Below are 16877 nucleotides of genomic sequence, written 5' to 3'. Positions count from 1 at the left end.
CCAGAAGAATTTCTAATATACAAGGGCAGTATCCTTCTCCAAACACCCCCCTTTCAACATTTTGGTTGCTTTTTTTCTTCTTGCTCCCTTTGAGCATCTGACATATTGGCACCATTAATTGTTGCATCTTAAGTTCCTGCAGACCCCGCCATACTTGGCTCTGGAGGGGGCAGGCTGCCATTCCCAATCTGGGGCCCGCCAAATGCTTTGGATTTCACTCGAAGCCTTCCCAGTCTGCGTGGCTCTCTTGCACGATCGCCCATGGCAGAATCCACACCTCTGTCCGTATTTGTTTATAATCTTGCAGCAGCAGCAAGATTGTCCACCAAACTCTGCCAAAGCCCACCTTGATCCCAGCTGGGAGTCCTCCTGAGGTTGACACTGGCAGGAAGGCACATCTGTTTTCAACTTCAGTGGAGATTTGAAGAAAAGTTCCCGCTTTAAAAAATGAAGCTGGGATCCTCTGACTCTGCACGTAGTTTTAAATGAAAGGAAAGAAGAAATCAAAGGGCAGGTTGGCCTCAATGGTTGGCCAAGCTTTGTAGCCTGGCTGTGCGGGGGCAGAGATGTCGACAAACAAAACAGAGCTGAATATCTGGAGGATGCTTTCATTTCCTGAATCAACCTGCGAGAGAAAGAAACCCAGTCAAACCACCACTTCCCCCCAGACAAAAGAAACATTTTACTTTAGAACATGATCTAGATCAGTGATTTTTCAACCTCTGCAACTTTAAGATGCGTGGACTTCAACTGCCAGAATTCCCCAACCAGCATGGCTGCCTGGGGAATTCTGGGCATTGAAGTCCACGCATCTGCAAGTTGCAGAGGTTGAAAAATCACTGATCTGGGCAAGGAACAACGAAGAGCAAGAGAGAGTGAAGTTGGGACTTGAGAACAGCTGCTGTGGGAGCGCCGCACGAAAGCCTTTCGCTCCTGGATATCAAGTTTAGCAGCGGGAGGTTGCCCAAGGGAAGGCTTCTCCAGGCACAGACGGTCTGTCTGCAGAATTTAAGCTGCATCCAGATGTGAAATAGTGTGATACCTCCCTGCACTGAACTCCTCGTTCTGGACAACATTCAGAGAAGGGCAGTGAAGATAATTGGGAGATTAAAAAGCAAAACCCCATGAATGGAGAAAGTTTAGCTTCAACAAGAGAAGACTAGAAGATGTATTCTTCAGATACCCGAGAAGATGCTACACAGGAGGCCTCTAGTCATGGAATAATGGATTTAAGTTACAGGAAAACAGACTCCAACTAAATGTTAGAAAAAACATCCAGATGATAGGACCCGTGAACGCAGTCAAGCCCAATTAAGACAGCCAATCGTCAGGGGTGCTTTTAAGTTTTTGTCCCAGCAGGAGGTGAGCTTTGATGGCCTAAATTGCCCCTTCCAACTCTGTTCACGAAGAGCACTAAGCCACAAATCTCGGTTTATAAAACCACAATGGCTGCTGGCATCAATCATTGTCAGGAGCCACAGATACTAACCCGGCCTCATTCGCTTTCTCCTGTTTTCTCTTCTAGACTCCAAACTGACTCCAGGGTTTTATGAAATCTGACTTTTGAACTATTTCGTGAGACTCAATGTATAGAGTCACAGGTCTGGGATGGGTGGCTATACAAATTGAATAAATAAATTAAGTAAAAATGAATAAATGGTTTTTATAAAGTGCTTTCATAACAGCTGAAGGACAGGAAGGCTTAAGCCAGTTTTCCTGCCTCTTTCGGGACCAAAGCACAAGCGAACAAAACGCCTCCAACATGCTGCAAGGCGCCAAGATTACTCTTTCAGAAGAGAAAGCCAGTTGTATGAGGTGGGTGTCTAGCACACACCCACAGTACCTTGCAAGCTCAGAATGAGCACACCAAGTGAAAAATAAAACTCGGAGTGTCGTTCCGCTCCCTCCCGTTGCAGAAGATCACCACCCACCTTGGGTAAGGCAGCAGTTGTTGTTATCGCGGTTAGACTCTCAATTTTAGCCTGGGGGTTCACCAAGGATCCGTATTTAGTCCACTTAACTTCCATTTCAAAGGACACCGGAATTTCGCAGGTGGTCTGGAAAAGAGACAGGTTTGTCAGTGACGGGCCCCGCTTTTGATGAGGGGGAGCCGGCCGGACTTCTGGCTGCCCCAGCAGTCCCCGTGATGGCGCAGAGCAGCTGGACCCCTCTGGCCCGGCTGAGCATCTTGAAGCCTGCAGGGCGTCAATTGCTGCGCTTTGGCCCGTAAACGGAGGACCTGCAGCATGTGAGTCAGCAGGGAGAGCAGAGAACTGTTTGATAAGAATGAAAGCTGAGCCCAAACCCTTCTGGACCATCAGGAAATTCCCAGCATCTTTCTGTGCTGTGTTCTGCAATTTTATATACAGGAGGTATAACTTACATATCCCAAAGTAGTCTTGGGATAGTGTTTCTCTTCCAGGATGGTTTTTGGAGTAAAAAAAAAATCCACGCAGAGGTCAGCCAGAGTTGTCTCCTTACCAGTTTGGTGGAATTGTAAGAGATTTGGACCCAGTCCAGTCCGTTCCAAGGCAGGGAATCTCCAAAAGAGGCCACACAGTCTGGAAAGTTTTGGCCCTTCAGCACCCTCAGGATCTCTGGAGCCAGAAGCGCACAGTCAGTGCTGTCGGTAATTCTTCAGGGGAGAGGATCATGGTTAGCCACCCTGTTGTGCATGCCTGCATAAATGTACACTAATCTGCCTGTGGAAGAGCTAAACTGGCTGTGTTGCCTGGTGTTCTTCTGTTACCTGGGATGAGGCTACCAATATCTCCACTGAAGGGCAGAGAACCTGGCCTTGGAAATAAGCAGGGGAAAGAAGAGAGGGGTCTTCCCCAATGTGGCCTGCAGAGGTGGTCAGAGAAGCCCCCTTCCCCCCAAAACCCCTGGCACTTCCTGAGGCCTTCAGGACCAGAAAGACTGGCTGCCACGTGGGATGGGATAGTTGTTGCAGGGAACACACACGTCCGTCTTCAAACGTGTGTCTTCCAGACCGGCTGGACTGCCAACTTCCACTGGGCCTTTGTGTCAAGGCCTGCAAACCTGGCAATCTCAGGACAGAAGAACCTCCTGGGTTTCTGAAAAAACCTTTGTTGCTCCCAGGGCAACGTAACAGAACCTTGAAAACCTGTCAGAACAGATCAACTCATACCTGGCATAATTAAGGCAGAGTTACTCTCTTTCTGACGCCTCCCCCCACTCCTTCATCAGGGTCTGTCGGACATTCCGTCACAGTTTGGCCGTGCTGCTCTGGGGGTGATGGGAAGTGTAGTCCAGAAGGCAGCAGGTCAGGAAAAGCTGTGCTAGAAAATCAAACCCGCACCCCCCAAAGCTCCAGAGATGTGGGCCTCTTGCTACTTAGAAGGTGTTCCTGAAAACCATTGCTGCCTCTGGGTTTCTGCAGCATCCAAGTAAGGAGGGGAGGCCACGTGTCAGAAAAAGAGACGGCTGACGCCTTACCGCACTTGGCAGCCCGACATCATGTTGTACCCAAACAATACTGGGGTTCGGCTCCCTTCCACACGGAAACAGTCCTGGGCTATGGTGCTTTTCATCATGGTCAGCTGGCTTCCTTCGTTCAAATTCTGGATGACTCCAGAGGTAAAGGCAGCGAGTGAAGGAAAACAGAGTCTGGATGCAGCGGCTGGGCTCGCGCATTGCGCTAAGCCGTGGTTTAATCATGGAGCACTGAACTGAATTAGCCCCAACTGGTTGGATTCGCACAATACAGTAAATCCTAAATTGCAGCTCACAAACATTATGGCAGAGCTGGTACAACAAGGGGTGGAACCAGTTCAAAACCATGCCTTGGCCTGACGGGTGCGCCTGGCCCCGCATCACCAGCTGCTTGGTCATCTACCTGGAGATTCCAGAGACTGAATTAAGTTCCTGAGGAACAGTCTCGGGGACAAGGATGCCCTCAATGCCAAAGCAATGCCACGCAAACGTCCACCTAGTTTCTAACGTTGGAACAAATGGCCAGCCACACCCTTTTCAGCTGCTGCCTTGGCACATTCGGATGTCCTCTCCAAACCCGGATGAGCTTGAATTGTGTGCAGCGCGATGCAGCTTCCTGCAAACCTGTGGGCTGGCAAGGGAGGCGACAAGCTCCGAAGAAGGAAAAGAACCCGGAGTTGGCCCTGACTAAAATGCACTGGGAGGCTGATGATTTTTTTTTTTTTGCAAAATGCCTTACATTGAACCTCAAGAGTTGTTCCAACTATGAATCTAGCAACCAGAACACAGTATTTGCCACTGCTTTGGTATTTCCCTGGACTGCTCCTTCTGCAACTTTTCTAGAGAAAAAGGATATGCACTTGACCTAAATCCAGCCTTTATGGGCAATCCAGCAACATAACCTGGGCTTCCGCTGAGAGGAACAGGCTGAGTACCTTGCTGTTAAAAAAAAGTGAAGAACGTAACATTTGAAGTTTACTGACTTTTCTCTTCGTTGTTTGTTTTGAATACAAAGCCACAAACACAATCATCCCTTCATATACTAAGGACTGCCTTAGGAAGTAGCTGTTACTATTTCAATGGCCTGCCGGAGAGAAACGGCTACTCACAAAGATCAGAGCTGGGAAGTTTAAATACGAAACTTCGACGTTTTCCCCTCCCTTCTCAGAAATACCTGCCTTCCAGTGAAGTTTCCAATTCTTTTTGGGAGAGTCAACATTTTTTAAAAAATCATTCACGTACTTTGGAAGTTGCCTGCATGAAATGGATGGCAAAGGTCTGCTGCGCAAAAACGGTAGCTGTATTGGCTGTCCCCAAAACCAGCGAGACGGTTGCCCCTACGATTTCACCCGTCTCTGTAAAGGTGATGAGGTAATCTGCCTGAAAAGCAAGTGTAATTTATTTTAATTATTTGACTTACGGTAGGTGCCACCCGACTCCAAATTTACTCTGGGTGGCTCACAGTATAAGAACCAAACCTATAATCAGAATGAAAACATGAAACAAGATGGTGAATCTGGTCAGCAAAAGAAAAACACATCAGACACCTGGCAAGCTATTCCAGCTACCCTAGGCTCTGGGAGAAAAGCCAAGTCTTTAAGGCCTCCTGTAATGCCATCAGGATGGAAGCTGGCCAGATGTCGGGGGGGGGCACATTCCAGAGGGCAGGAGCCACAGATCAAGCAAAACAAAAATGCCCTTTCTTTATATTGTATTGTGATATTTTTTAGTTCTACCGTGTTAATGCAGCAAACTACAGGCCTCTAAAATCTTGCTAGGCTTTCTGCTAGGCTCCACCAACCCTGGATAATTCATAAACCATCCATGGTTAACATAAACCTTGGCTTAGCACAGTGTATTAACTGAGGTAATGAAGGAACAATGGAATTGTGGAATTAAGTGCAGAAGCCTGTGGTCCCTGCATGAAATGCTGAGGCAAAAAAAAAAAAATACTGCCTACCTCAAGAACAATGTTGCTGCATGACTGATTCTTTAATTCAGGGAGCAACACAACATCCGTATTGGCCAGGCGAGTGCGCAGCCCCCCCGGTGTCTGGATTGTGATGGACTGGATAGTGACATTAACCTGAAAAGATTAACAAGCAATAACAGCATCTTTATGGCAGCTGAGGGGACAGCTATCTTCTACACAAGCTCACTGGTGCAGGCAGGCACAGGCGCACACAGGCAGGATTCACACATTACAGTTGGTGGTTTAGGGATAGGGAGTGGTTTATTCATACTATGATTAAACATGGCTTAGCATAATGCACAAATCCAGCCACATACACACACGAGTGAGATGAAAGCCCCAAGAAAGAACAGGGAAAGTTATCTGGGGGAAAAAATCATATTCTCCTTTATCCTCTATGTAATTGACAGTTTTCCAAGGAAAAATTGACATACCCCCTTAAAAAAAACCTCTTAGGAAGCATTTCTGTTCTGGAATGGGTGAAATGTTAAGGTAAGATTTTACTCAGTATGCCCTGTAAGAAAAATCTTACACAAGATCATATACAGGTGCAATAAATTTTCATGTTCCCCAAGAAAGCAAAAACAACAGAGAAATACCAGATACATCCCTTTCTCCTATGCACCCATGCAGATGCATCTTTTTGCCTGCACCTGCCTGCTTTCAGGAAGAGCAGTTTTGCCTTGTAACAGTTTCAAAATTCATCCCCTAAAATAGAGATGTCGCTTGGAAGAGCAACCTAGAGATCACAGCCCTGTTCTTTCTTAATTATAGTGGAAGAGTTGCAGATGACTGTGTTATTAAGTACAACCTGCCTACAGATACATCATAAATTGCTGAAACTGGGAATTAAAGTGAAACTTACTGTTTGCCTTGAATTTGGTACCTAATGGGAATAAAAAAAGAAGTCATATGCCAGGCAAAGCATCGCCATGTATTGTACAAATGACAAGCTGTTCAGCCTTATCCTAACCTCCTGGCATTCATGCCAGAAAACTCATTTCGTTCTGAATGAAAAACAAACCAGTTCTGACTTCATGCCCCACCCGTCAATTTGCTTTGTGTGTTCTGACAGCTCCCGAAACAAGCGCTTACCACCAAAATGCTAAAATTGGTGTAGAACTGCATGCTGAGTTCAGGAAAGCTGGTGCATTCATCCATCTCGACCACTGTGTTGCACTTCTCAGCCTGGTTCATTAAGAAGCCTGGAGAAAGCAGAAAGTACGGGGCTCAGAAGGAAATCTTCAGTTTGGCAAGTGCAGCCATCCATTTTAGGGGCTGAATTTAAAAACCCTGGAACGTATGGTTTGGACTGGGCTATGCTGCAACAAGCAGCCCTTTCTAGAACACTCTGAACATGACATCCGTGTGTCTGAAATTATTGGACATACAGAATATGCCCCCATCTTTTTTTTTTTTACTTAGATGTTCTACCTTTTGGCCTTGGGGTGCCAAGGAAGCTCAGATAAATCCAGATTGCAAATGTGCGATATAAGAAGCCTTGTTTAGGATTGTCTCATCAAAACTTCCCTCCCTGGTATCAGAATACAGCCCCATCTAGCTGAGGACGATGCTTGCTGGACTTGCAAGGAGGATACTCTAACTGGATGGCAACTGCACTCCAGGGCTTGAGCCAGAGATGACATGCAGGTGTGGTTAATCAAACCTAGGATCTTCTACACACAACACTTGTGTGTAGAAGCGTTGTGCAGAAGAACACACAAATCTAAGTCCCCATCGCCTCTCCCTCTCTCTCTTCCTTCCCATGTTTGTGTTTTATCCACATCCAGTAAGACTCTAGAGATCCAGGATCCTGTTTCAAAGCTTGTACAGAACTGGCCTTGAAGTCTCAGAAACATACGTCCTCCTAAAAATTATGAAGCCAAGCCAAACCCTTTAGAGGAGCAGCCCTGTTGGGTTTCTTTCAGCAAAGAGAGATGACTGATGGAGTGGCACCTGCTGTGACAGACACCGTCGTCTTGAAGATCAGAACAAAATGGGACGTTGTTCAGAGTCCCCTTCCCCAAACTACAACACAGGAGTCGCTCCAGAAGGAAGAGCGTGTTCTCTGACCTGCAGGGTTACCGTGAGCACATTGGGAAAAAAGCGGAGCAGGCAGCCTCAGAAAGCCATCGGATGTCTGGATGAGATCCTTAAACTGCCAACAGAGAAACACAAGCTTCGTTTTCTACCAGTAGGAAGGCACGCAGTCACCCTTCATCACCGGGAGGCTTTTAATCAGCCTTCTCCAACCAGGTGCCCGGAGAGTATCCGGCTGTGGGAAGCTGCTTAGGCAAACATCTAACACAGTGTTTCTCAACCTTGGCCATTTTAAGGTGTGTGGACTTCAACTCCCAGAATTCCCCAGCCAGCATGGCTGACTGAGGAATTCTGGGAGTTGAAGTCCACACACCTTAAAATGGCCAAGGTTGAGAAACACTGCTCTAATGGCACTATATTTGTCCCATATACAAAGATTAATGTGGCTTCTAGAAAACGGGAGAGAATGCGCAAGAGGGTCTCTTTACTCTGTATCCGCTGCTGTCGTCTGTGTTAGCCTCACGCTGGGTCTCTGATTCAGCTTCCAGCATGGGGTCATTTCCAGTAGCAAAGGCACCCCTGTCAAATTCCTGAAGCAACCTATCAAAACTTTGCAGAGTGGGTATTTCTGGAGCTTGGAAGGACAGGCCAGCTTTATCTGCAAAAAAGCATGTGCAGAAGTTTAGCACGTCACAACCCACTGCAGCATTTCGGAACTAAATGTCTACTGCAGGTCCTGAGCAATTCCTGTGTTGAGATCCTACGGGAAAACGCTGATAGCCGATCAAGAACAAGGCGTAGATCCTTCCAGCAGCAAGCGTGGATAGCCACCGAACTCACGCTGGAGGAAGAAGGATGCCCCTGTTGGCAAGGACAACCCTTGGGGGGGGGACAGGTTCACAGGCAAGTGTATCTGAACAGGAGGGCAAGCGATGGGACACGTTGTGACACTGTGGTGCAAATTCACACACTTGTGCGCAACGTTCCGATGCAAGTACGAAAGGCCGGGCTTGCATCGTGACATCACAAGGCACGTGTTCTCGTTTGGCGTTGTCTAGGTATAGATAGCTAAGGGCAGATTTTATGTTCCAGGGAACACCTGCAGAAGTGGAATAACAACCTCCCAAGAAATGGATTCATTCATTCGATTGACAGCTTCCATCCAGGAGGGAAAAGCTGTACACACAGCGACCCAACCTCCAATTCCACTCCCCACAACAACTCTGAAATGCATTGGGTGGAGAATTAGAGACTGGCCCAAAGTCACTGAGGAAGTTTCTCTGGCTGAGAACGGCCTTGAAGCTGGGTCTTGCTACTCCTTGCCCGAACAATTGCCACACACGACGGCTCTCTGCAGAAACCACAGGAAATGCATTGAAACGATTACGCCTCGCCTTTTGGCGTAGCTCAAGGCTTCAGGACGGGACAGACGATGCCTGATTAGTATTTATGTTGCAAGTCTTGGACGTTTCATTCCAATGAAACGTTTTTTTTATTCGCCTAGTTCATGTGGCCACCCCTCTAAACAAGTGACTCTGTTCTTTCGAACACTGTTGAAAACCACCCTCAAGTACTATCCTATCTTATCAGTTTGCATATCCTGAGAGTGCCCTCTGTGCCTACCCACAATGCCCAGACCTCTCCCCGCCATCGCCAGCCACGAGGCTTCACTGTTCTACTTACAGTTCGTGGTCTGAAGGCAGAACACAGTGGGACTGACTTTATCGACTAGCTGAAATATCCTTTCTGGGGGCTGCACTGATTGGTCTATGGAATAGAGGGCTTCTTGTTGCCTGCAGAAATGACTGTCACCTCTGGAGAAAAGAGAAGCTTTTAAACATTCAGCCTTTTTACAGGCAGGAATTCCTTTTTTCCCCCACGTGGAGGAACAAAAACCCATTGGAAAAAAATGGTTGTCAAGACAAGGCACATAAACAAGGCACATAAATTATAAAACAACCCTCTGGAATTAGATCACCCAGGTAGTGCACACCGTCAGTAGTGCAAATGGCTTTGAAAAACAGGTTAGGCAGTGTAAAGAAAGGGGTCAAGGGTTAAGCCACATCTTCTGGAAAGTCGGCACAAAACTAGGCGAGCGTGCAGCCTGTTCCTCTCTACTGGCAAGGTGATACTTCATTTTGTAGGTGAAAATTCATCTAACAGTCAGCTTTAACTCTGCTATATCTAACAGTCCTCAAAATACCTGAATGTAGGTGGTAACTGGCACTGGGGGCAAACCAGAGCCAGCATTAATCCCTGGGGTGGCACAATTCATGTTTCAAAATTGCCGAGGAGATTTTTCTGCAAGGAGACACGCTGAGGTGTTGTGCGGGGAAAAGGAAGCAGTTGGATAACTGGAGCCCTTTGTCCCAAGCATTCATACTGTGATTCTGAACGGCCCTATGAAGTGGGGGCGGTCTGTGGAAAAGCCTGCAAATTCTGTGCCAGGAGGCTGCAACAGGAAACTCGCTGGCTTTCTTGGCATTCAAGTAGAACACTGCTATTCCACAAAGGTTTAATTTGATTGTCAAATTCACAATGCCCAACAACACCAGAGGTAAAAGAAGCTGTGGAAAGGAAAGGAGAGTGCTCAGGCTGCCAAAGAAAGAATGCCAAAGGAAACAGCATACGTAACAAGTAACAATTAATAAAACAGGAGGAGGATTGTAATGGGCTATTAATAGTGCACACAGTATTCATAAATGCACCCCTAAAAAAATCTCAGTAGCTACAGAGGTATTGCTCCTGTAGGGAGAAATAGGAAAATACTCTACCAACACTGTTTTTTAATTCAGGGACATTAAATTGGGCACAGAAATGCAAGGAAGTGACAATTCCGTTATGGAAAGCGCTCATGAAGAATTTAGCAAATGCAAAACATTTTAGCTCATGTTCTGCATATTTGGCCCTATTTAATTTGCACAGTTCTCATCTGATAGAATTCTGCTGCATACTTAACTGCAGTGTATTTTTGGATCTACTGTACAAACAATTCCTGGTACCCAAACGAAAAACAATCTGAATGGTAAGGAAATAAGACTAATTCTGTTTGCTTTTGGAAAGTGATCGCTTGCTGGTTACTTTTGTCTGAAAATGTTGGGAAAGCTCCTGTTACAAATCATCACCTCTGTAACTCATTAAGAACTGTCTGCATGAGTGACTAATAATAATAATAATTTAGTAATGTTACCTTGTCAATACAACTGTAATATCAGCTACACTTTTCCAAACTTTAATGAAAAGTTCTTGGAGAATCAGAGGCTTACAAATATTTTGCAATATTTCAGCGGGCTTAAGAAATAATTTGTCTTTGTGGATTTGGAATTTAAAATTCACACATGCGGCTTTTGGTTCTCCCGGGATTGTAGCTCCTCAGAATACACTCATAGCAATTGCTTCTCAAAAGAAACTCCATTAAAATTCTCTCCGCAAGCAAGCCTTGCACATTAAGAAAAGCTTTCTCCCCAGTGCACGGTTCTTTCCCTTCATGGACACTGCAACCTGGTAAAGCTTTTAGAGAAATACCTCCAGTCTATATAGACTGCACTGGCACTATTTTATGAGGAGATTGTGCCACTTCAAAAGCTGCTTATTTGAACCAGATCCTATTTTCATTCTATTAATATATATTTTTTTAATCTCAAGAGACATTGCTTTGAGACTGCATCATCAGTTTGCTATTCTGACATGGCAGGTCCAAACAGAGTGCATCAGAGGTCTTTGCGGAAACATCTAAATGCACCTTCGCTTCAAGCTACAAATATCTGCGGAACACCTACGTGACAACGGGGACCGAACATGCAGTAAAGACGCTGAAATCCGCAGCTGTGCAAGCAGGATCGCAACAACAGTTTACATCACACTGATCCTCCAGGAGGTCACAGACGCACAGCGTAGCCACTGAAAACCAGATTTGACAACAATGACAATGAATGGTAAGACTTAATACTACCACTACTACTAACAATAATTTATTATACGTATATGCTGCCCAGTTCCCAGCGACTCCAAACATCATTTTGCATGAACTATCGCATTCAGAGCAATTAAACCAAAGGAATTTCAGATCAAGTTTCCTTTCTTATAGCCACACACTTATTTTAACACTAGTGTTCTGCATTCCTATACATTTGGATTTTCCCAAGGAGAAAAACCATTGAAATCGGTGCAAAGGTGAGGGCCGCTCTGCGGGTAATTTCGGCCCTCTCCCTCCCCCCTCCCCCCTCCCCCCTCCCCCCCACCACAGCCGGCTAGATGCCTCCAAGAAGCAGCTCAGGTAGTCAGAGGTAAGCCATTGGTAGTGCGCCAGATGCCAAGGACCTACAACTCCCAGGATCCTTAGGGAGCACGGCCCATGGCGCGGGATGCTGGGAGCTGTAGTGCAGTGATCTCTGGCGTGCCACCCGCATGGAGTGGACTCCCAGACGTGTCCAGCCCACCCCCCACGACAGCTTCTCTCGCCCTTCTGCTGGAAGAGTCTGGCCCGGAACTCCGACACATTGCTCCTGTCAATGGAGGCTCCGCTCGGTCGCAACAGCCGTCCTCCAGCCTGCTTCCCCGCCTGCGACCCACCGTCGGTCACGGGCGCCGGCCACGGGCCGACATGAGGAGGCGTTCGGGGAGCCGTGAGATGCGGGCTGGATGCCTCGACGGTGCCCGCCGTCGAGGTCGCCTCGCTGAAGTCTACGGAGCCGGGGGTCGAAAGAGGACGGCGCTCTGTTGTCGGCCCCGCAGCGGTGGCTTCGCTTCCAGTGGTCGCCGGCTTCGAAGGGGCTTCGCTGGTCGGCACGGCCGTGGATGGGCAAACCCCTGGCAGCAGCAAGAGAAAGAAAGCGAACCGCCCCAGGAGGAGCGGCGACGGCGGCCGGCCTCGGCGCCCCATCCAGTCCGCTTGGCCGCGGCGGCCTAGGCCGCAGTGGGACGCCCAGCGCGGGTAACCATGGAGACGGCGCAGGCACGCTAGGAGCCTGCCCACGCTCCTGGAGGCGATGGGCGGAACTGCCTTGCTGCGCTCAGAGCATGCCGGAAAACCGTTGCCAGGTAACGGCTTAGCGCTGTAGCCCCTCCCAGTGGCCTCTTTTTCTTGTTGGGAATTCTGGGACTTGTAGTTTAACCTCCACTCCAGGGTGCCTGGTTTCGGCCCAGTCCCCACAGCTCATTGTGGTTACTTTGGGTTTGCTTTGCATCTTAGGGTGTGGTGGGAACCCAGCTAATTCGAGTGACTTAATACCAGCTTTACTGCAGATTGCAGCGTAAAAGGATTCAACAAAGATGAGGAGGTGCAGGCAGAGATACCCACCCACAGATAATGACCATTCACAATACAGGGACTGTTCACTCAAAAGGCGAAGCCATTATGTGCTTAACCATAGTTTATTTACTCAAACACCATTGGTTGTGTTTACCCAAGACAATACACCACAAACAAACAAACAGACCACATTGCAGCTTAGCGAATTCAACCAATTATTGAGTGCAGCTCAGAAAGGCCATGTAACCTTTGCGTGGGAATAAACAAGAATGGCTATATATGTGGAGGGATAAGCACTCAGGACAGATGTAGATGTTCATTTCTCTCCAGGGAAATCAGCTGCCACAGAAGGTGCCCTTCATATGCCGTTAGACATCACGCCAAGAAAAATAACCTTCGTCTGCAAGCAGGAGGTAGATGGGATGAGAAGTCAGGCTTAAAGTTGGATTTGTTGTTAGTTATGGATTGTTTTGGCTGGACTGCTGTTTCTCTGCTGTTCCTGCTTTTAAAACTGTAAGCCGTCCAGAATTTGTGCAGTCAGGGGCTTCTAAATTATAAAATGAAATGAAACGAACAGTTCACTTTCCGATCATGATCCCCAGGGGAAGTTTCGAATCTTCCTGACTCTGTAGTTTCACCATGTGAACTGCAGAGGGAGTACCAGAACCTATTTTGACAGTCATAAGAAGGCTAGCAATACCAACAGCACAGGAACAAAATGAAAAAAACATTTTTTTAAAAGTTACAGCTTGTGTGCAAATGTAATATTTTCCACAGCAGAGTGAGCTGATGACTCATTCCTAACCCAAGCAAGAATTGATCTGTAATGAACCCAAGTAGAAAATTCTCAGATATCTGAGAAACCACTTTCTGATATCACACCAGTCTTTGGTATTGTCTAAATGACAGACATTTACACATTTTACAGATGTACACTTAATTGCTTATGTTTTGTCAAGTTTGACACACACTCAGTATGTGCACTGTTTGTTCTGTCATGAGCCAATCTTGCCTATGGAAAATTACGGACAAAACTCACATGACTAACAAATTCAACATGTGGTTATGTAAATCAACCCCAAACTTTCCAAAATCTCTCAAAATGAGTGTGAAGCAACTGCACCTCATATTATTATGAATAGCAGATTCCCACAGCACAGACTTATCTTAATCAAGAATCTTCAATTCCTATTGGAAGTTCAACCAACCATCTTCACCGCTGGCACCCCCCAGATTACTGGATGTTGTTGCTGGGGTACAAAATCACAAACCCTTTGACCTGGAATTAAAATGAAGGTAAGGTGGATGGAGGCCTGCCAATGGCTGTTGGCTGTCATAGCTGTATAAAACCTCCATATCCAGATGTAGTATATTTCCCAGTAGCAAATGCCTGAGACTAGGAATGAGGGCTGCTGCGCTTGTGTAAAGCTTGTGGGTTTATCAGGAACATACAGCCAGCCCGTCTTCTTAGCCTGGTGCCTTTCAGATATATTGGCCATGCCAGCTGGGAAATGATGGAATTGTAGTCCCATACCATCCAGAAAGGGAGTCATTTGGAGGGATTTGATGTATGCAATTGTGTCCTTAATTCATGCTATTGTAAATTGCCTGGAATCCTGAGAGCTAGGTGGTTTGCAAGTTGATGTAACAAAATAAATACTATGGCAGGTCTCCGGCCAAGTGCAATGATGTGACTCAATGAGTATACTATACAGTATACAAAGAGTAATACTCCCTTGTCAAACAAATTGGTCTAAAACATTCCGATACTCCCAAATTGCCCCCTCCAAAAGGAGCAAAGTGCATCTCTCTGGTGACGCTACAGGAGCAGAATCCTCCCTATTCAAAGTCCACATTCCCTTTTGCATTATCGGCTAGAAAACAAAATTTTGCCTTGCTGGGAATGTTGCATGCAGTTGCTGCACAGAGCTTTAAAAAAGCAGGACTTGGTTGTAAAAGGCCACCAGCCAGTAGTACACCCTAGCCCACAAGACGTTTAAGGCAGGCTGGGCCTGCCTCCGATACAGGTTTAGGGAAGACGAAAAGGAGGCCCAACCCTCTACAAGTTATAGTTAAGAAGTAAAGAGAAAACAGTTTATTTATGATGAATATAATAAGACCAGGTTCTCTGTGATTAGAACTTAAAAAGCTGAAGTGAAAATTGTACTTATTTTTGTGGTTTGAAAATGATGAACAGAGGATGTTTTTAAACAGTGATTGTTCTGTTGTAAGAGAAAGAATCCAGAAACCCATCTATAGAAGCATTACAACAGAGGCTGGCAGGAGCAGCTATGAAGGCTGAAGAATGCTGAGATGGATCTGATTAAGAAAAGTGTGGGGGTTAGAAAAGGGCGAGGCCTGATTTCAGTCTTGCTTTCAAGTGCTCAGGTCTGCAATTGGCATGCAAAGGAAAAGGAAGACCACACCTGAGTGGAAACAGACCAGTGTGATGAAATCTCTTCTTGGCTAAGATTTTATCAACTTCCAGATGCTACTTTTTAAAAGTGGGAGGAGGAGGAGGAGGAGGAGAAGGAATGGTCCAAAGCAGGACAGCCAGTATCTAAATACCAGCAAGGAGGAGGAGGTTGGCACTTCAGCTCTGTGACTCTGAAATTGCTGTCCTGTCTTGTGAGAATGCCCATCCTCCCCAAAGAGATGCGGGTACCCCTCAGTCTCCATTAAGTCTCCAGCTGCTCTATCTTTTTGAGAGAAAGCTGTCCATAACTGTTTGTGTAGCTTTCCTGGCCAAATTACCCATTAGCCCTTCTTCAATACAGACTTGAAAATCGCACAATCTTTGGGTGCAGCTGAGCATTCCTCCTCATTATAGGCCAAGTGAAATCAAAGCAAAGCTTGTGTCATTTTCCATTTACTCATCCTGTTTGCTTCGCCGGTCCAGATCTTCTTGTACTTGGTCCCTGTCAGATCTCTCCACACTTTGTTTATGCCTGGGTTTTAAAGGAAGGAGATAATTTGGCAATGCCTGATGAGACATTTAACACATTGGCACATCTGCTGCCCTCATCAAAGTTCCCTTCTCTCTCTTCCCCCCACAGTGATCATATAAAGATACACACATTGCGGTAAACCATGGTTTCTTGAACAAGTCGCAGTAACAGCTGGGATTCCTACATCCTGCCGAGCCGCAAACCAGCAAACCAGTTTAAGATTTCGCTCTCTAGCCTCTTGGTTGCAAGAGGCTGGCACGTGTATACTTTTGGGAGCGTGGCTTTCCGTTTCACTCAGGCAAAAGCTATAAGCAAACTCACAGGAGCCTTCTATCGATTTCTAAGCATCCTTTAAAAAAAATAGAAAAAACACGGATAGAAACGCCATGTTTAATTAATGTGGCCTTTTTAACTTGGCGATTGAGAGGACCTTAGGGACAGAAATACACCGGTGGGGGGGCAGCATTCAACCGACAGAATTCTCTACACACATTACTGGGAGGAAAGCCAACTGAACCTAGTGGGATTACTTTTGAGTAAAGATGCCTAAAGTAAATGGGCAAGAAATCGGCAGAGCCACGGGGTTTCCTCCTCTCTTGCTTTTCCTTTCTGCAACTGTGGAGGGGGGGGAGCCCCTCATGACAGCCGAGGGTCCCTCTTGTGCAGCGTTTCTCAATCTCAGCCGCTTTAAGACAGACTTCAACATCCAGAATTCCCATGGGGAATTCTGGGAGTTGAAGTCCATCCATCTCAAAGCGGCTGAGATTGAGAAACAGCAGGCTTGGGGCTGGGGGAAATCCGGGATTTCTCCATCGGGCAGCATTTCTGAGCGGTTCGGGGCCTCTGACCCCGAGGTCGCAGCCAGAATGCACAGGCAGTCACGGCGGAGACGTCACAATCCCTCCCTTGGAAAGACCCCCACCCGTGAAACCTCACCACGATGCCCCTCCCTCCGAGACGCCACTCCCACGGTTGCCACCGGGGCCCCCGCGGAACCAACTTTCGCTTTCGCTTTCCGCCCCACGCTGCGAAGGGAAGGGAAGGGAAGGGAAGGGAAGGTGACCCGCCTCGAGCCGCGCACATGGTCCCGAAAGGAAGAAACCGCACTTCCCGGCAAGACTTGCGCCGTCCGAAAACGGGGGGAGCCGGCCGTTCTGGGGCCGCGCAGCATGCCGGGGTCGGTAGTCCGGGATCCGAATGGTAGACCGCT

General features: G+C 47.0%; 1 protein-coding gene across 1 annotated transcript; it reads right to left on the bottom strand.

Annotated features, from left to right (window-relative positions):
• Positions 1 to 47: 47 nt before the first annotated feature.
• On the bottom strand, positions 48 to 12447 carry TCTN1 (tectonic family member 1). Its single transcript, XM_063315949.1, has 14 exons — positions 12041 to 12447; positions 11248 to 11368; positions 9152 to 9282; positions 7957 to 8126; positions 7502 to 7586; positions 6524 to 6633; positions 6294 to 6314; positions 5417 to 5542; positions 4699 to 4836; positions 4313 to 4395; positions 3460 to 3600; positions 2482 to 2635; positions 1932 to 2057; positions 48 to 625 (listed from the first exon to the last, which is right to left on the bottom strand). Exons 1-14 carry the CDS (start codon positions 12348 to 12350, stop codon positions 482 to 484), a joined length of 1860 nt encoding a protein of 619 aa, XP_063172019.1. The 5' UTR covers positions 12351 to 12447; the 3' UTR covers positions 48 to 481.
• Between the last annotated feature and the right edge of the window lie 4430 nt (positions 12448 to 16877).

Source organism: Candoia aspera, chromosome 15 (assembly GCF_035149785.1).
Source record: "Candoia aspera isolate rCanAsp1 chromosome 15, rCanAsp1.hap2, whole genome shotgun sequence".
NCBI lineage: Eukaryota > Metazoa > Chordata > Lepidosauria > Squamata > Boidae > Candoia > Candoia aspera.
Note: the sequence above shows the minus strand (reverse complement) of the source record. Positions and strands in the feature narration are given on the sequence as shown.